Source organism: Hyperoodon ampullatus (genome assembly GCF_949752795.1).
Source record: "Hyperoodon ampullatus genome assembly, chromosome: 10".
NCBI lineage: Eukaryota > Metazoa > Chordata > Mammalia > Artiodactyla > Ziphiidae > Hyperoodon > Hyperoodon ampullatus.
In genome coordinates this window covers 38,720,285-38,732,777 of record NC_136923.1, presented here as the reverse complement: position 1 = coordinate 38,732,777, position 12,493 = coordinate 38,720,285, and the positions used below count along the sequence as shown (strand labels likewise).

The 12,493-nt window shown below is 56.2% G+C and overlaps 2 protein-coding genes across 4 annotated transcripts; both read right to left on the bottom strand.

The window, feature by feature from the left end:
* Positions 1 to 1,087: 1,087 nt before the first annotated feature.
* Positions 1,088 to 3,130, bottom strand: TUSC2 (tumor suppressor 2, mitochondrial calcium regulator). Its single transcript, XM_079713409.1, has 3 exons — positions 2,881 to 3,130; positions 1,652 to 1,772; positions 1,088 to 1,481 (listed from the first exon to the last, which is right to left on the bottom strand). The coding sequence occupies exons 1-3, from the start codon at positions 3,024 to 3,026 to the stop codon at positions 1,416 to 1,418; spliced, it is 333 nt and encodes a 110-aa protein (XP_079569535.1). The 5' UTR covers positions 3,027 to 3,130; the 3' UTR covers positions 1,088 to 1,415.
* An 882-nt stretch (positions 3,131 to 4,012) lies between these two features.
* Positions 4,013 to 12,376, bottom strand: RASSF1 (Ras association domain family member 1; the record flags this gene model as incomplete). 3 transcript variants are annotated; one of them, XM_079712762.1, is made up of 6 exons in its annotated part: positions 4,013 to 4,951; positions 5,614 to 5,729; positions 5,853 to 6,150; positions 6,349 to 6,453; positions 10,117 to 10,235; positions 12,127 to 12,376. In XM_079712762.1, 6 exons carry the CDS (start codon positions 12,374 to 12,376, stop codon positions 4,805 to 4,807), a joined length of 1,035 nt encoding a protein of 344 aa, XP_079568888.1. In that variant the 3' UTR covers positions 4,013 to 4,804. The 3 variants fall into 3 exon arrangements, with proteins under 3 accessions (XP_079568888.1, XP_079568889.1, XP_079568890.1); XM_079712763.1 differs by having other exon boundaries at positions 10,117 to 10,223; XM_079712764.1 differs by lacking the exons at positions 10,117 to 10,235; positions 12,127 to 12,376 and adding an exon at positions 9,427 to 9,579.
* Positions 12,377 to 12,493: the final 117 nt, after the last annotated feature.

Genomic DNA, 12,493 nt, shown 5'->3' with positions numbered 1-12,493 from the left:
GGGCCTTCCAATTCCAGGGGTCCCCGCTTATTGAACACAATACACAAGTACGAATGGTTCTCCATCCTGAGGGGGTCTGCAATGAGGTCTGTGTGAATACACTGCCACCTGCTGGTTGTGGCTGGAATGGCCGCAGGCTAGGCTCAGGCTCACTCGGCCTCGCTGGAGACGTGGGCAACAGGAGTCCCCCACCCAGGCCCACCTACTATGCCCAGGTGGTGGTCTAGATACTGGGTATCAAGCCTCAGAGATGTCATTCTTGTATGCAGGGTCTACAAATAATTTTATTGAACAAATAACACAACAGCCTTCCTAGATTGAGGGCTACCCTCCCCAAGCCATTTCTCACACACTTAAAGAACAGTTTGCACAGTAAGGAATTAAAAAAAAAAAAAAGTCATTTTTATGTAGAAATCAGACTCTGCCCCAACATCCTGGACTAGACTATTTACAAGCTTTCACATTTTAAGTATTCCTTTATGATTGTTCTCTCCTTTCTGTCCCTACCCAGGGCTCCAGTACTTTTCTCTTACTGATCCTGAAGGGATGGGTACACTGTAGGGGAAGGGGTGGTGGGCTCCTCAGAGCTACTGGCACCAGCCCTAGGGTGCTGTCCCTTATCACAGGGTGGTGGGTGTGTAAGGGCAAGGGGGATTAGACACAGTAGGTGGGATGTGGCAACACCCCATAGGCACAGGCATCCAGAACCCTTCCTGATCCCCATCCTATGCCCTCTCAATTGGGGTGGGGGTCAACAACTAGTTGCAGTGGGGAGGGATCAGCCCAGCCCGGGGTAGAGGGAGAAACCTCCCACACCTATTAACAGCCAGCAAACTGTCCATCCATCTGGGGGTGGGAACAGATGGGCAGGTAGGCAGGAAGAATCAGGCTTGTTCTGCCCCCAGCTTCTGTCCAACACAGGAGGAATCGAGGTAGCAAACGGCTGAAATGCTCCAACGAGAGGGTAAAGGAAGTGAGGGAAAGGAAGTTCCCATTTGTGTACAGCTCCCACAGCCCTGGGGCTGGAAAAAGGCAGACCTTACTTGTAAAGTGCTGTAGCCTCCAGCAGGGCTGGGCCCCAGGCAAGCTTGGAAGAATGCAGGCCAGGCAAGGGCACAGGAACCAGGCATTCCTGACCAGCATATGCCCTGCCATGCTCCTTGTAGGGATTGCTCGGAAAGGTGGACTGGTAACTCCGCCATCAGCCCTTGCCAGCCACCAGCCACCTCTTGTCCACATACAAACCAACACCCAACCAGCATTGTAGGACTGCCCTGCTCACAGTTGAAGGTTCCGGGCCAGTGGAGTTTATTCACGGTTGTGGCCCCAGCCTAGGTTCCTCAATGGAAGCCACACCTTGAGCCTGGGGGTTTCTTGCTGGGGCAGGGGGTGTTTATGCCTGCCACCCCTCAGGCTCACACCTCATAGAGGATCACAGGGAAATCCACGTGGATGCGGGGGGGATCCAGCTTCACGATGCCCTGCCGTGGAAACAGAGGCTAGTGAGGGCCAGCTCAGGGCCCCTACTCCAGGAAGCCTTCCTGTTCCTCCCAGCTCCTCCCCGAAGAGCCCCCACCATAAGAGCAGACCCCATCTGGGTCTACCTCCACACAATCAACATAGGCTCTATGACCACTGCCCAGCCCCTCACCTGAGGAATCAGGTTCTTATGTACCCGCCTCAGCTTGGCCCGCTTCTGCCCGTTCTTGGTGACGATTGTCTCCTCATAGAACTCGTGAGCCAGATCCCCATCCTCGTCATAGAACATGGAGCTGTGCAGAGGGAGAGGGGAACAGGCTGGGCTGGAGCCCCGAACTAGTCATGGCAAATGCCACAGACCACAGGGAAGTATGCCCTCCCCCAAATAGGGAGGAACAACCTTGGTGGGAGGAAGGGAGGTTAGTATGCCTGGAAAATCCCTTGCTTAGGATCTGGGGTCTACTAGAAGGAAGTGGGGAGTGGGGTGGTGGCCAGTGCTACTCTGTCAGACTATGAGAAGAGAGGCCATACCAAAAAATCACTGGTTTGTTCAGCAAGAGGAGCCGTTCCATCAGGCCCTTGCCTTCACCCAGGGCTTCGAGAGTGGGCAGGATGGTGGCCTGGGCATGTTGGTCTCACTCCAGAAGACACTGCTGGCCCAGGGCCAAAGCCTGAGATAGCAGATGCCTGAGCTAGGAGGGAGCCTAAAGGGAAAAAGCTTGCATCCTCCCCCATCCAGGTGGCTGATGCAGCCAAACTGCCAATGTTGGGGTCCCCCTAGTAACTACAGCCAAATCTCCAGCATCACCTGAGTGTCACTCCCCAGGGCCCGTCACAGCCAGGCCAATCTAGTGCTCCTGTCTGGGCCGCTTGGGGGAGGGGGGAGGTCAGTGCTCCAGATCTGGGAAACATACCTGGGTGAGGGTCTTTTTCCCCAGGCCCCATCCCCAACGCTGGGGACCAGTCCTGCTTTCCCGGCCACTACCCAGAGAGGTCCAACCCCACCACTGTGGGGAACAGAAACAGACAAAACAGAGGGTCATTCTCCTCGAGGGAGAACTGGGGGTGAGGGAGGATAGGAGCCTTCAGCTTGCAGGTTGAGAGGGATGGGATGAAAGGAAGAGGTTCTGAAGTCTCAGGGAGGCCCTATCTTAGCTTCACCGTGAAGAGGACCTGCCCAGGACAAGCCTCAGGCCCACTCTTCTCCTCGGGAGACCTTCAGAGCAGCCAGGCCGCCAGGAACCGACTGCTCGGCTTTCCCCACCCCTTGTTCCTCTGGGAGCCTGAAATATGGGAGTCGTCCTGACTCGGGTGTAGGGGGTACAGCGGCGGGAGCGCCCCATGACGCGGGGCACCCAGCCGCCCGTCTGTCCTCCCGGGGGCGGAACCCCACGCCCTTACCCGCGGCGAGTGAATACGAAGGGGGGCACGACTCGGCCTCGCGGTCGCACCAAAGCTTGCTCAGCGACAGCCGCCTCCGGGCCGCCGCCCCCCGCCGCCGAGGCGAAGGGCCACAGGCCCCGAGCTTTGGAGCCGCTGGCGCCCATGTCAGGGCCGCCGGCGCATGGCGGGCCCCGCGGCAGCTTCGCTCTCACAGGGCCGTCCGCGCCGCCATGCCCCGCCTAGGCCTCCGCTCGCAGGTGCCGCCGCGGCCGCCGCCGCCTTCCGCAGGCTCCGCTGTCTCCACGGAAACCTCACTTCCGCTTCCTAACACTGCGTATGCTGCTGCCTCTGATTGGCTGCTTCTCTCGTCGGTCCGCGGGGCTGGACTAATAGCTGCCCTCAGATGCTAGGTATCCCAGCATGCACTGCGAGACGTCAGGTCCCAGCAGGCCACGCTCTCTCCAGCTGGGGCAGCTCACAGCCTGGAAAGCGGTGGCTGTGTTCTCCAGCTGGTTTCTTCAGCTTGTACTGCGGCTCCGAAATCCCCGACCCCCAGAGGTCAGGCTCAGCGGGCCTGCCCAACCAAAGCAGCACTTTAGGGCCTGACCCTAGGCCAGTTTGGGCAGTGCCTGTCTGCCCGCATTCTATCCCCACACCGTTTTTACGATCCCCACTATGGCACGTGGCAAAGAAACCGAACCTAAGGAAAAATTAAGGAATTGGCTTAATGTAGTCGTATATTTACATTCAGGGCTGAAGAACTTCAAATTCAGAACTCTTTCCAGATCCACCAGAAGCCATGCTTCATGAAGGCAAGAGTTAACATATCTGTACCTTTGGTGCCATGAGCCGTGTCTGATCCACAGTAGTTATCTCAATATCTGGTGAAGCGCCTTCCACAGCTTGGAGTGTGTGGTTTCCCTAAGCTCTGGCTGCAGCCGATGTTCTTTCCCCCACCACGACCTGAGCCCCGGGGTTTGAGTGATGACTCAATACATATCCATACACCACATCCTTCACAAATTTGTCCCATGGTCCCACTTGAAAAGGTGCTCTGAGCCTGTCCATCAACCTTGGCAGTCACTGGCATGAGGGGCAACTGCAGATGAGGGCCCATAATAAAGAATCCCAAAGCAGGAGAATTCTTAAATCTTTATTTAGCCAATTCTCTCAGACCCCAGGCCCTGATGACTGTCACCCCCACCCCTTCCCCCACAGGAGGCATTCAACTGAGGCCACAAAATATTACATACATTCGCACACATCATCAAAAATACCCAAGGGAAAGACCCTGGCTTTGACTGGCAAACAAGGCACAGACCTGGGCCAGTGCCCACACTCACACAGACCCTGGCACAGGGACATCCTCCTTGGAGGAGGCAGAGGCACTGTTGTTGCACCATGAGCCAGCACTCCCTGACCCCAGGGTGTGTGAGGAGTCAGAGGGTGCAGTAGAGGGAACCCTAGACTCTTTCTTGATGCCTGTCTTACCTTGAACACCCACGCTCGGTTCTGATAGGGCTGTCCTGAGACCCCATCCAAGACCCGAAACACACAACCTTTCACCATAGGTGAGGGCCCTCATCCCTGCAAACATGACCCTATTCTGTTTGTAGCGTCTCCAAGATTCTCATATCTGAGACACAAATTAAGGAGACTTCTGTCTCCTCTACCCCTGCTGCAAGCCTGGAGCAGCTTCCCAGGGCAACCCTGGCCCACCATGACCCAGTACACAAAGGGCAGAAGGACGCAGAGCCATGCTCTGCTACACCCACTGGTGGACACAGGGGGCCAGCTCCTTCGCTGTTCTCTGGGCTCATTCCCCCAGCAAGAGAGGGCCTCCATGCACACTCATTCCTTGGGCCACGTGGCCCTTTGCACACTCACACGGCACGCCCTTGGCGCTGCCTACTCTCCTCCTTCCACCCAGGGGTACGAGAGGTCACCCCAGGGGGCAGGCATGCAGGGCTTCCTGGATCTTCTGGCGGCAATACGAGTACTTCTGCAGGATCTGGCGGAGATGTTCCTCTTCCTCCCGCTGCAGGATGCGTAGGAAGTTGTGTAGCTCAGGCATGCTGAAAGCATCCCACTGTAGGGGGAGAAGGGAGACACAGGCTACAGCAGGCCACTGCCAAACCAGCAGGCTCTCCCCAAACAACACCAGTGCATCACGATCACACAACTAGGATGGGGCTTTCTAATGTCAGGTTCTTGCCTGAATGGTCTGTGTTAGGATTCCCAACAACAATCCATATAGAAGATGGGCCCCACAAAGTAGGGCAGTCACCTCGTGGACAGGCAACCAAACCAAACATTCCCTAGTTACTTGTGAACAGGTCATGACCACTCTCTCTGAGTTTGATCTCACTCTGCAGATGCACTACCTTGGAGCTGTAAAGCTTCCAGGTAAAAGGTTCTAATGCCTGAAGGGGGTGCCTGCATGTTGTCCTGTGCCATCTGTGTGGCTTTGACCTGGCCTGAGATCAGAATGCCATCAGATGGACTCCTGCATCTCCTGAGGACTTTCCACAATAGGAAAGAGCAGTGCACCAAGACAGTTCTTCCTGGCTTCTTGGGACAAGCGCTAGACCTTGGCATGAGTTTCCTGGAAGCCTTCACTTTAGCTACAAGGCTCATGTACTCCTGGAGAGGCTTTGCAGGGCTTGTCTGCAGCCCTATTCCTCCTTCAAGCCTGCAACCCACCAGTCCTGCCCAGTCACAACCAAGAAACTAAGGAGGGCTGTTACTCACGTTCACCTCCCCAGAGTCGTTCTCCTTCAGGACAAAGCTTAGGGCCTTCTCACTGGGCCCTGCAAGGAGCCGTAGCCGTAGGGGCTGCTCATCATCTGACAGCTTCCGGAGGTACACTGAGAGCCAGGCAGGGGGAAGGGAGTGTTTGATTAGAGGCAGGCCCAGCCCCCTCAGCTCCTGCGTGCACAGGCACATGCATATATACCCTCACACATGGTGGGGTGGGGTGGGAAGCCCACCTTGGCCATGGCGCTCAGCCCGCTCAAAAAGTGCAAACTTGCGGGGGTCATCCACCACCAAGAACTTGCGCAGCAGGGCCTCGATGACCTCGCGTGCCCGTGTGCGTGACAACACATGCAGGTGCTTGACAGCATCCTTGGGCAGGTAGAAGGAGGTGCGGCGTTTCACAGCTGTACCCCGCCCTGGGCCCCGCCGGGCATCCTGCAAGGAGGGTGGCTTCTTGCTGGCAGGAACTGAGACAGGGCGCACCAGCTTCAGTTGAACCTTGATGAAGCCTGTATAGGAGCCATCCTTGTTCTAAAGAGGAGAAACCAAACCATGACTAGATGCTAGATGAGATGGAACAGATTTGGGCACTACCAGTCCACTTGGGGCTAGGCTGAGTGGGAATAAATCACTGCTTGGGTCTACCCAAGAATACCTCAGCTGTGACCCTTTGGGCATCAGGCACACAGTTGGGTTCCTGTCTCTCTCCAAAACAGGCTGTCAACTCACCAGGCTCATGAACAAGTTGCTGTTGATCTGGCCATTGTACTCCTTGATCTTCTGCTCAATCTCAGCCTGAGAAAGGTCAGGTGTCTCCCACTCCACGGGCTCATCCTGAAAGATGGGCAAGCATGGACATAGGATCCTTATGAAACCCATTCCTCTGCAATGCATGTCACAGGCAAGGAGGTTAAGCCCTGGGTGGACCACTCTGAAAAATGGCCTGTGGGCAGCCTTTGGAAACTGACAACAAAGTTTGAGGCCTGATGAGAAGAACCCATCACTGCCCCTGGTTCTGCATGCTATGGGTGGAGACAGCCAAGGCAGAATCATTTGGCTTCTCTCTGCCACCTGCCTGGAGCCTCCTCAGCACCGGGTGAGGCCCTAAGGATACCTTAAAACCAAGGCAACTGAAAGCATGAGGCTAGGAGCCAGGAAAAGATCGGGGACTCTGAAAAGGAACAGCTTGATCCCAGCACCCTAGTTGGATGGGGTCAGGGTGTACCCTGGAGAAGGCAGTCCACTTTGCCACTCTGCTCTGGCCATGGCCCACTGCAGGGTGAGAGGTAGGGGGAATGGTACACACCAAGAGCCCAGCGACCAGTGGGCAGGACGAGAAGGGCAACGTCTACAACCCTAGCCTCCTTGGTGGGGGACTTGGGCCAGCCCTGCATGTCTCAAACATAGTGAGGAAACCACTATGACATGCCATTTGATCTTGACCCAATCTTCACAAATGGCAGCTTCAGGCCAGGATCCAATCTGCCAGAAGTTGGCATGGGCAGCCTCCTGGTAAAGCCTGTCCCACAACTGCCAAACAGGGAGGCTTATGTACCTCCTCTCTGCTGTCTAGAGGTTTAGCCCAAAGGTGTTAGCTTTACCACTCAGCCCTTCCTCTGTTCCTCCGGGGACTGGATTCTTGTCTGAAGGGTGGAGTATGGGCCAGGGCTTCTGCCAAACTCCCTTGGTCCCACTGCATCACCCTTACCTCCTGTTGACGTCAGATAGGCCCTAGTAGGAATGAAAGTGTCACAGACACAGGTGAGATCATCACTGACCAATGCCTTGTCCCAGGGGAGTTCCCATCAGAAGGTCTCCTGCAGAATAGGCTTAACCTTGTGCTCAGCTCTGAGCCCAGGACAGCCAGGCTTCTTCCTGACTACTGCCTTGGAGCCCCCTAAGCTTAAACCATCTCATGGGGACAATAGGAAGGAAAGATGAGGGGGTAGGGTAGGGTAGAGTCCACAGCCTTTTAGCAGTATGCTCTTTACCTAGAACCTGCTGCTGTTCAGTGGCCAGCAAGTACATGGCACTGAGGACTGAGGTTGGGGGAGGGGTGGGAACTGAAGCCGATTTGCTTCCCCAAGTTTCCAAAAGTCTCCTAGATGGAAAAGAGCATTGAGAAGTGAAAACTCTAGGGACTTCCCTGGTGGTCCAGTGGTTAAGACCCCACGCTCCCAATGCAGGGGGCCCGAGTTCCATCCCTGGTCAGGGAACTAGATCCTGCATGCCACAACTAAAAGATCCCACATGCTGCAACGGAGATCCTGCGTGCCACAACTAAGACCCGGAGCAACCAAATAAATAAACAAATAAATACTGAAAACAAAACAAAACAAAAAAACTCTAGCAGAAAGCTTGTTGGAGACAGTGGGAGACCCTGTAGGACTAGTAAGAACAAATGGTCTGGACCCTGGAAAACAAGGGATCTGAGAGGTAAAATGAGGGCTGGAGGTTGGGAATAAAGGGTGGATGTGTTTGTTCAGGCCCAAGGAGAGGGCTTGAGACAGGAAGAAGTACCCCAGTGGGAAGGAGTGTCAGGATGGAAGGGGTGCTAGGGGCAGGAGGAAAGCTGAGCAGATTAGTGCCAGGGCAAAAAGGAAGAGAATTCTACTTACAGAACAGGGTGATCAAAGAGATGGCACTAACTCATTCCCCTTCCTTGTGATGGCCCTGAGCTCTAGCCTGGGTCCTTCCTCTTCCCTTCCTGGGTTATCTAGGAACCCTGAGCTGGGATGCAGTGACCTCAGTTCCAGCCCCTTCCCTTCTCCAGGTGAACCTCCCTCAGTAGCTTTATTCATAGAACAAGGGACTTGGACTGGAGGTACTGCACTGTCCTCCCAGGATTCTAGAGGAGGAAGAGTATTTTTTTCCATTTTCCGAAGCTGACTGCTGGAGGAGGATTCCAACAGCTGTCCCAGAGGGATACCATGGAATTTCCCTTCTGCGACACTATAGCCACCCACCCTCTACTCTGCCACTGTCCATAGTGACTGATGGTTTTATTTTACATACAACTTGGGACTCCCCAGCCTCCTTTTCAATTGGTTAGTGTCTTGTGGTTTTCTTACCTTTCCACAATGGAAGATGGCTCAGGCCTGAGTGACACAGGGACAGTCCCAGGGATCCACACTCAAACCTTGCACCCAAACTCCGGGCTCAGCTTTCCAGGTATAGAATTTTCCCCTAAAGAGTTATCCACAACTCCCTTTTCTTGGCTCATGTAAGGAATTCTGCCCCACTGCTGTCAGGTATACTGAACTTTACTTCACGGTCCCCATCTCTCTTTCCTGATGGCCTGACCAGGGTGCTCTTCTGAAGTGTACCATCTCCGTAACAGTTATCTGAGCCTGGTGGCCACACTCATGGCACACATCAGGAGTGCAAACGGAGGGGCCTGGACCTTCCCTTGCCTCTCTCCTAAACACTTCTCAATTCCCGGAGAGGACTCCTCCCCCTCCACTTCCTCCTGGTCCCCCAGAGAGGGGGTGGGAGCGCCCGCACGCGGAAATAGAGGTGTTAGTCTAGACTGCGCAGTCAGCCTTAGTAATCGGTGGATAATGCCTGTCCCTGGTCTACCCCATGCCACTAAGCTGCTTCCCCTGGTTCAACCGGTCTGTGACAGAAACAGCAAGGCCTCAGCACTCAGTACCGACGCGCTGAAAGCCCAACACACGGTTCCGAGGGCTGGCCCACGCTCACGGCAGGGCGGGGCTGCCCACAAGCTCTCGACCAGGCAACTTACCGGGGAGGAGCGGGGTCCCAGCGACCGCCCCCAGCCCGCCTCCCGCAACCCCCGGCCCCCACCTGATCCCGGCGCGGCCTGCGCGCCAGTGATGTACGCGCTGTGAAGTACTGCTCGAGCTCTGAGTCCGAGTCCTCCTGGCTGCAGTAACCACTGCTTGTCGTGCTACTCCAGGTCATCTCGAAAGAGGGAGTTCCCGCGTCCGCCTCGCCCATCGCCGCGCCCGCCGGTTCCCGTGCGCCCTTAGCCTCCCACCACCGCCCCAGGCGCGTGTGCGCGTGCGCCGGAACCAGTGTCCGCGCCGCAACCGTTAACACTGAAACGTAGACAGCGCGTAGCTCTCATCTCGTTGGAAGACTAATGTCGAAGGGCGGGGCCACACGCGCCTCGCCTCCAGGAATGATCTCATCGCTCGGGCAGCTCAGCTCAGCTCAGCTCCGCCTCGCAGGCCCCACCTCCCACAGGGGAACTAGTTGGAACGTGTGCGCATGTGCACCAGCGTGGCCTCAAGGGCGGATGTGGCTGTGGGAACGTACGGAAATTGTGCTTGCTCGGAGCTTCGGTGGCCGATTCAGCACTACCGGCACACCTTCGAGCCCGGGCGCAGAATTAGCTACTCTCTGCCGCCGGGAAGTCGGCTATCAGAACGTTCATTGCGCGTAGGGCCAGGCGGCCCTAGGGAACGCCTGCAATGTGGCCCGCTCGTCTGCGCATACCTGCCTTGCCTGTAAGCTCCCCGGTCCCGCGCTCACCACATTCGTGTCCCGCTCCAGCGCCGGTTCCCAGCCCAGGTCCCGGGGTCCGCAGCAGTCTAGGCAGACGAGCGCGCGGCAACGGTAGTGGCAGGTGAACTTGCAATCTGCAGAGAGGGCTGGCCGTGAGGCGGAGGAACCCCAGCACCAGCTCGGAGAAGCGTCCCGAGGGCAGAAGCGAAGCCCCGGGGTGAAGGCCGTTGCTCGCGGTGTTCTGCATGATCGGCCTTTTCTCAGGCCCCGTTACCGCCCACTGCTACGCAGATCTTAGTGTTGGTCCCCCGGCGTCTTGAAACTGGCGGGAAGGCCTCAGGCGGTTAGGGATCCAGGCCTGCTCAACAGTTGCATTTCTAGAGCCTAGGGCAGAACTTCCCCCTTCCTCATTATCAGCGTCCCTCCCTCCGCCCATTTACTTGAAGGTAAAAAATTAAAAACTTTTAACCCAGTGCCCCCCCTCTAGTTGTCATCTGTTTCTACTCCCCTCACACCAAAAACTTACCAACACTGGTCTACAAACACTTAATTCCTCGCCTTCACCCTCTACCCATTCCGGTCAGGCTTGCCCCTCCCTCCAGGAAACTCCTGCGCACCGCCGAATCCGGCGGTCCTGTCTCCGTCTTCACCTCCTCAGCATCGTCTGATGCTTGCTCCCGGGGGCCCCCACTACCCCGGTTTTCCTCCTACCCCCCTGCAGCTCCTGCTCAGCTCCTTTAGTTCTGTTTCAACTTCTAGATCTAATGGTGGAGTGTCCGAGGCTCAGTTCTGATCGCTTCCCTTTTCTGTGTACGCTGACCTACCCCAGATCCAAGGCTTCCATCACTGACCTCCCCACTGAGATCAAATCCTATGTGTCACTATCTTCATTTGGATGTCTAATAAACATTTCAACCCAACATGCCCAGAATTTAACTCACTTTCCTACCCCTTTTAATTCTTCACTTTTCCTCACCCTTACCCTTGCCAGTGTTCCTCAGCTCATCAAAAGTCACTACCATTCTCCCAGTTGAGGCAAAACAAAACAAAACCACCCCAACTCATCCTTGATTCCGCCCTTGTTTCTGCCTCTGACACACACCCAAATTGTCCTGTTTTTCATTTCCATGGCCACTGGAACACTGCTGTATCCGAGAACACTGCTGTATCCGAGCCCTTGTTCATGCTTTGTATTCTGTCACAACTCCCGTGCTCCTCCCAGCTGAATAAAGGACAAACTCCTGTACTAGATGAGAGAGTCTCCAGGCACACACAGGCTTGGGACACCTTCCCTAAGTTCCTAAATGGGCCAGAGCAGTGATTCTCAACCCAGGCTGCACATTAGAAGGATCTGTTTTTAAAAAATGCTGGTACACTCCCAGTGATTGAATCAGCGGGTCTGTGGTAGGGTCCAAGCATTGGAGGGCTGTAAAAGCATTCCAAGTGATTCTAGCTGGTATATAGCCAGTGGGAGAGCAACCTCTGCTTGCTGGTGATTCCTGGGAGGGCAGAAGCACCAGCTAGTGTGTGGCTGTGTTTCATGTTTTAGCACCTGTGGTTGACTGCACTTGCAATAGGTATTTGCTGAATACTCAAAACTCCTGCTTGCAGGGGGCCCACCCAAGGTTCTGACTTTTTCCAGGCCTTCTCCCATAGGTGAGTAAATTCCCTTCACGGCAAGGATTCTGCAGCGGGACTTGGAGAGTGAATCTTTGGGAAGGGGCAGGTGTGGGAATATGAACTCAGAGACTGGTAGGCACAATGCCTTTATCAAGAAGGGCCAAGGCACCCTTTAAAATTGAAAGCAGCACCTTGTTATTCACAGGCAACAGCCTCTGCCTATGTCCCAGACACAGGTGGAGCTTGGCAAGGTTATAAACCATTGGCCCGCCCTCTCTTATGCTATGGGGTAAAGGTAACGGACCTGGTCCGTGGGAACCGAACCCGCCGAGCCCCTCCGTCCCAACGGCCCTCAGCGACGGTGCTGCCCCTTGGCCACCCGTTTGTCTCCCGCCAGCGCACAGGGCCGCTACTCACGTGCGCACTGCAGGCCCTTGCGCACGACGCCCCAGATGAAGTCGCCACAGAGGTCGCACCATGTGTGCGTAGTGGGCCCCGCGGGCTGGAAGCGGTGGCCGCGGCCTGGGACCAGCTGCCTTGAGGCGTTGCGCGCTGTGCCCGGCGCGATGCGCAGCGCGTTGGCACGCTCGAGCCGGGTGCGGCCCGGGGCGGCGCACCGCGCGGGTGCCAGGTCCCGCAGCTCAATGAGCTCAGGCTCAGCGGACATGGCCCTGTCGGGCCGGGAGTCCCGCCGGCTCTGGGCTCAAGCGAGCGCGGGGCGGGCGGGGCAGCGGGGCGGACCCCGATGCGGTGCCGCCCCCGGGATTCAGGCAGAGCGGCGGGA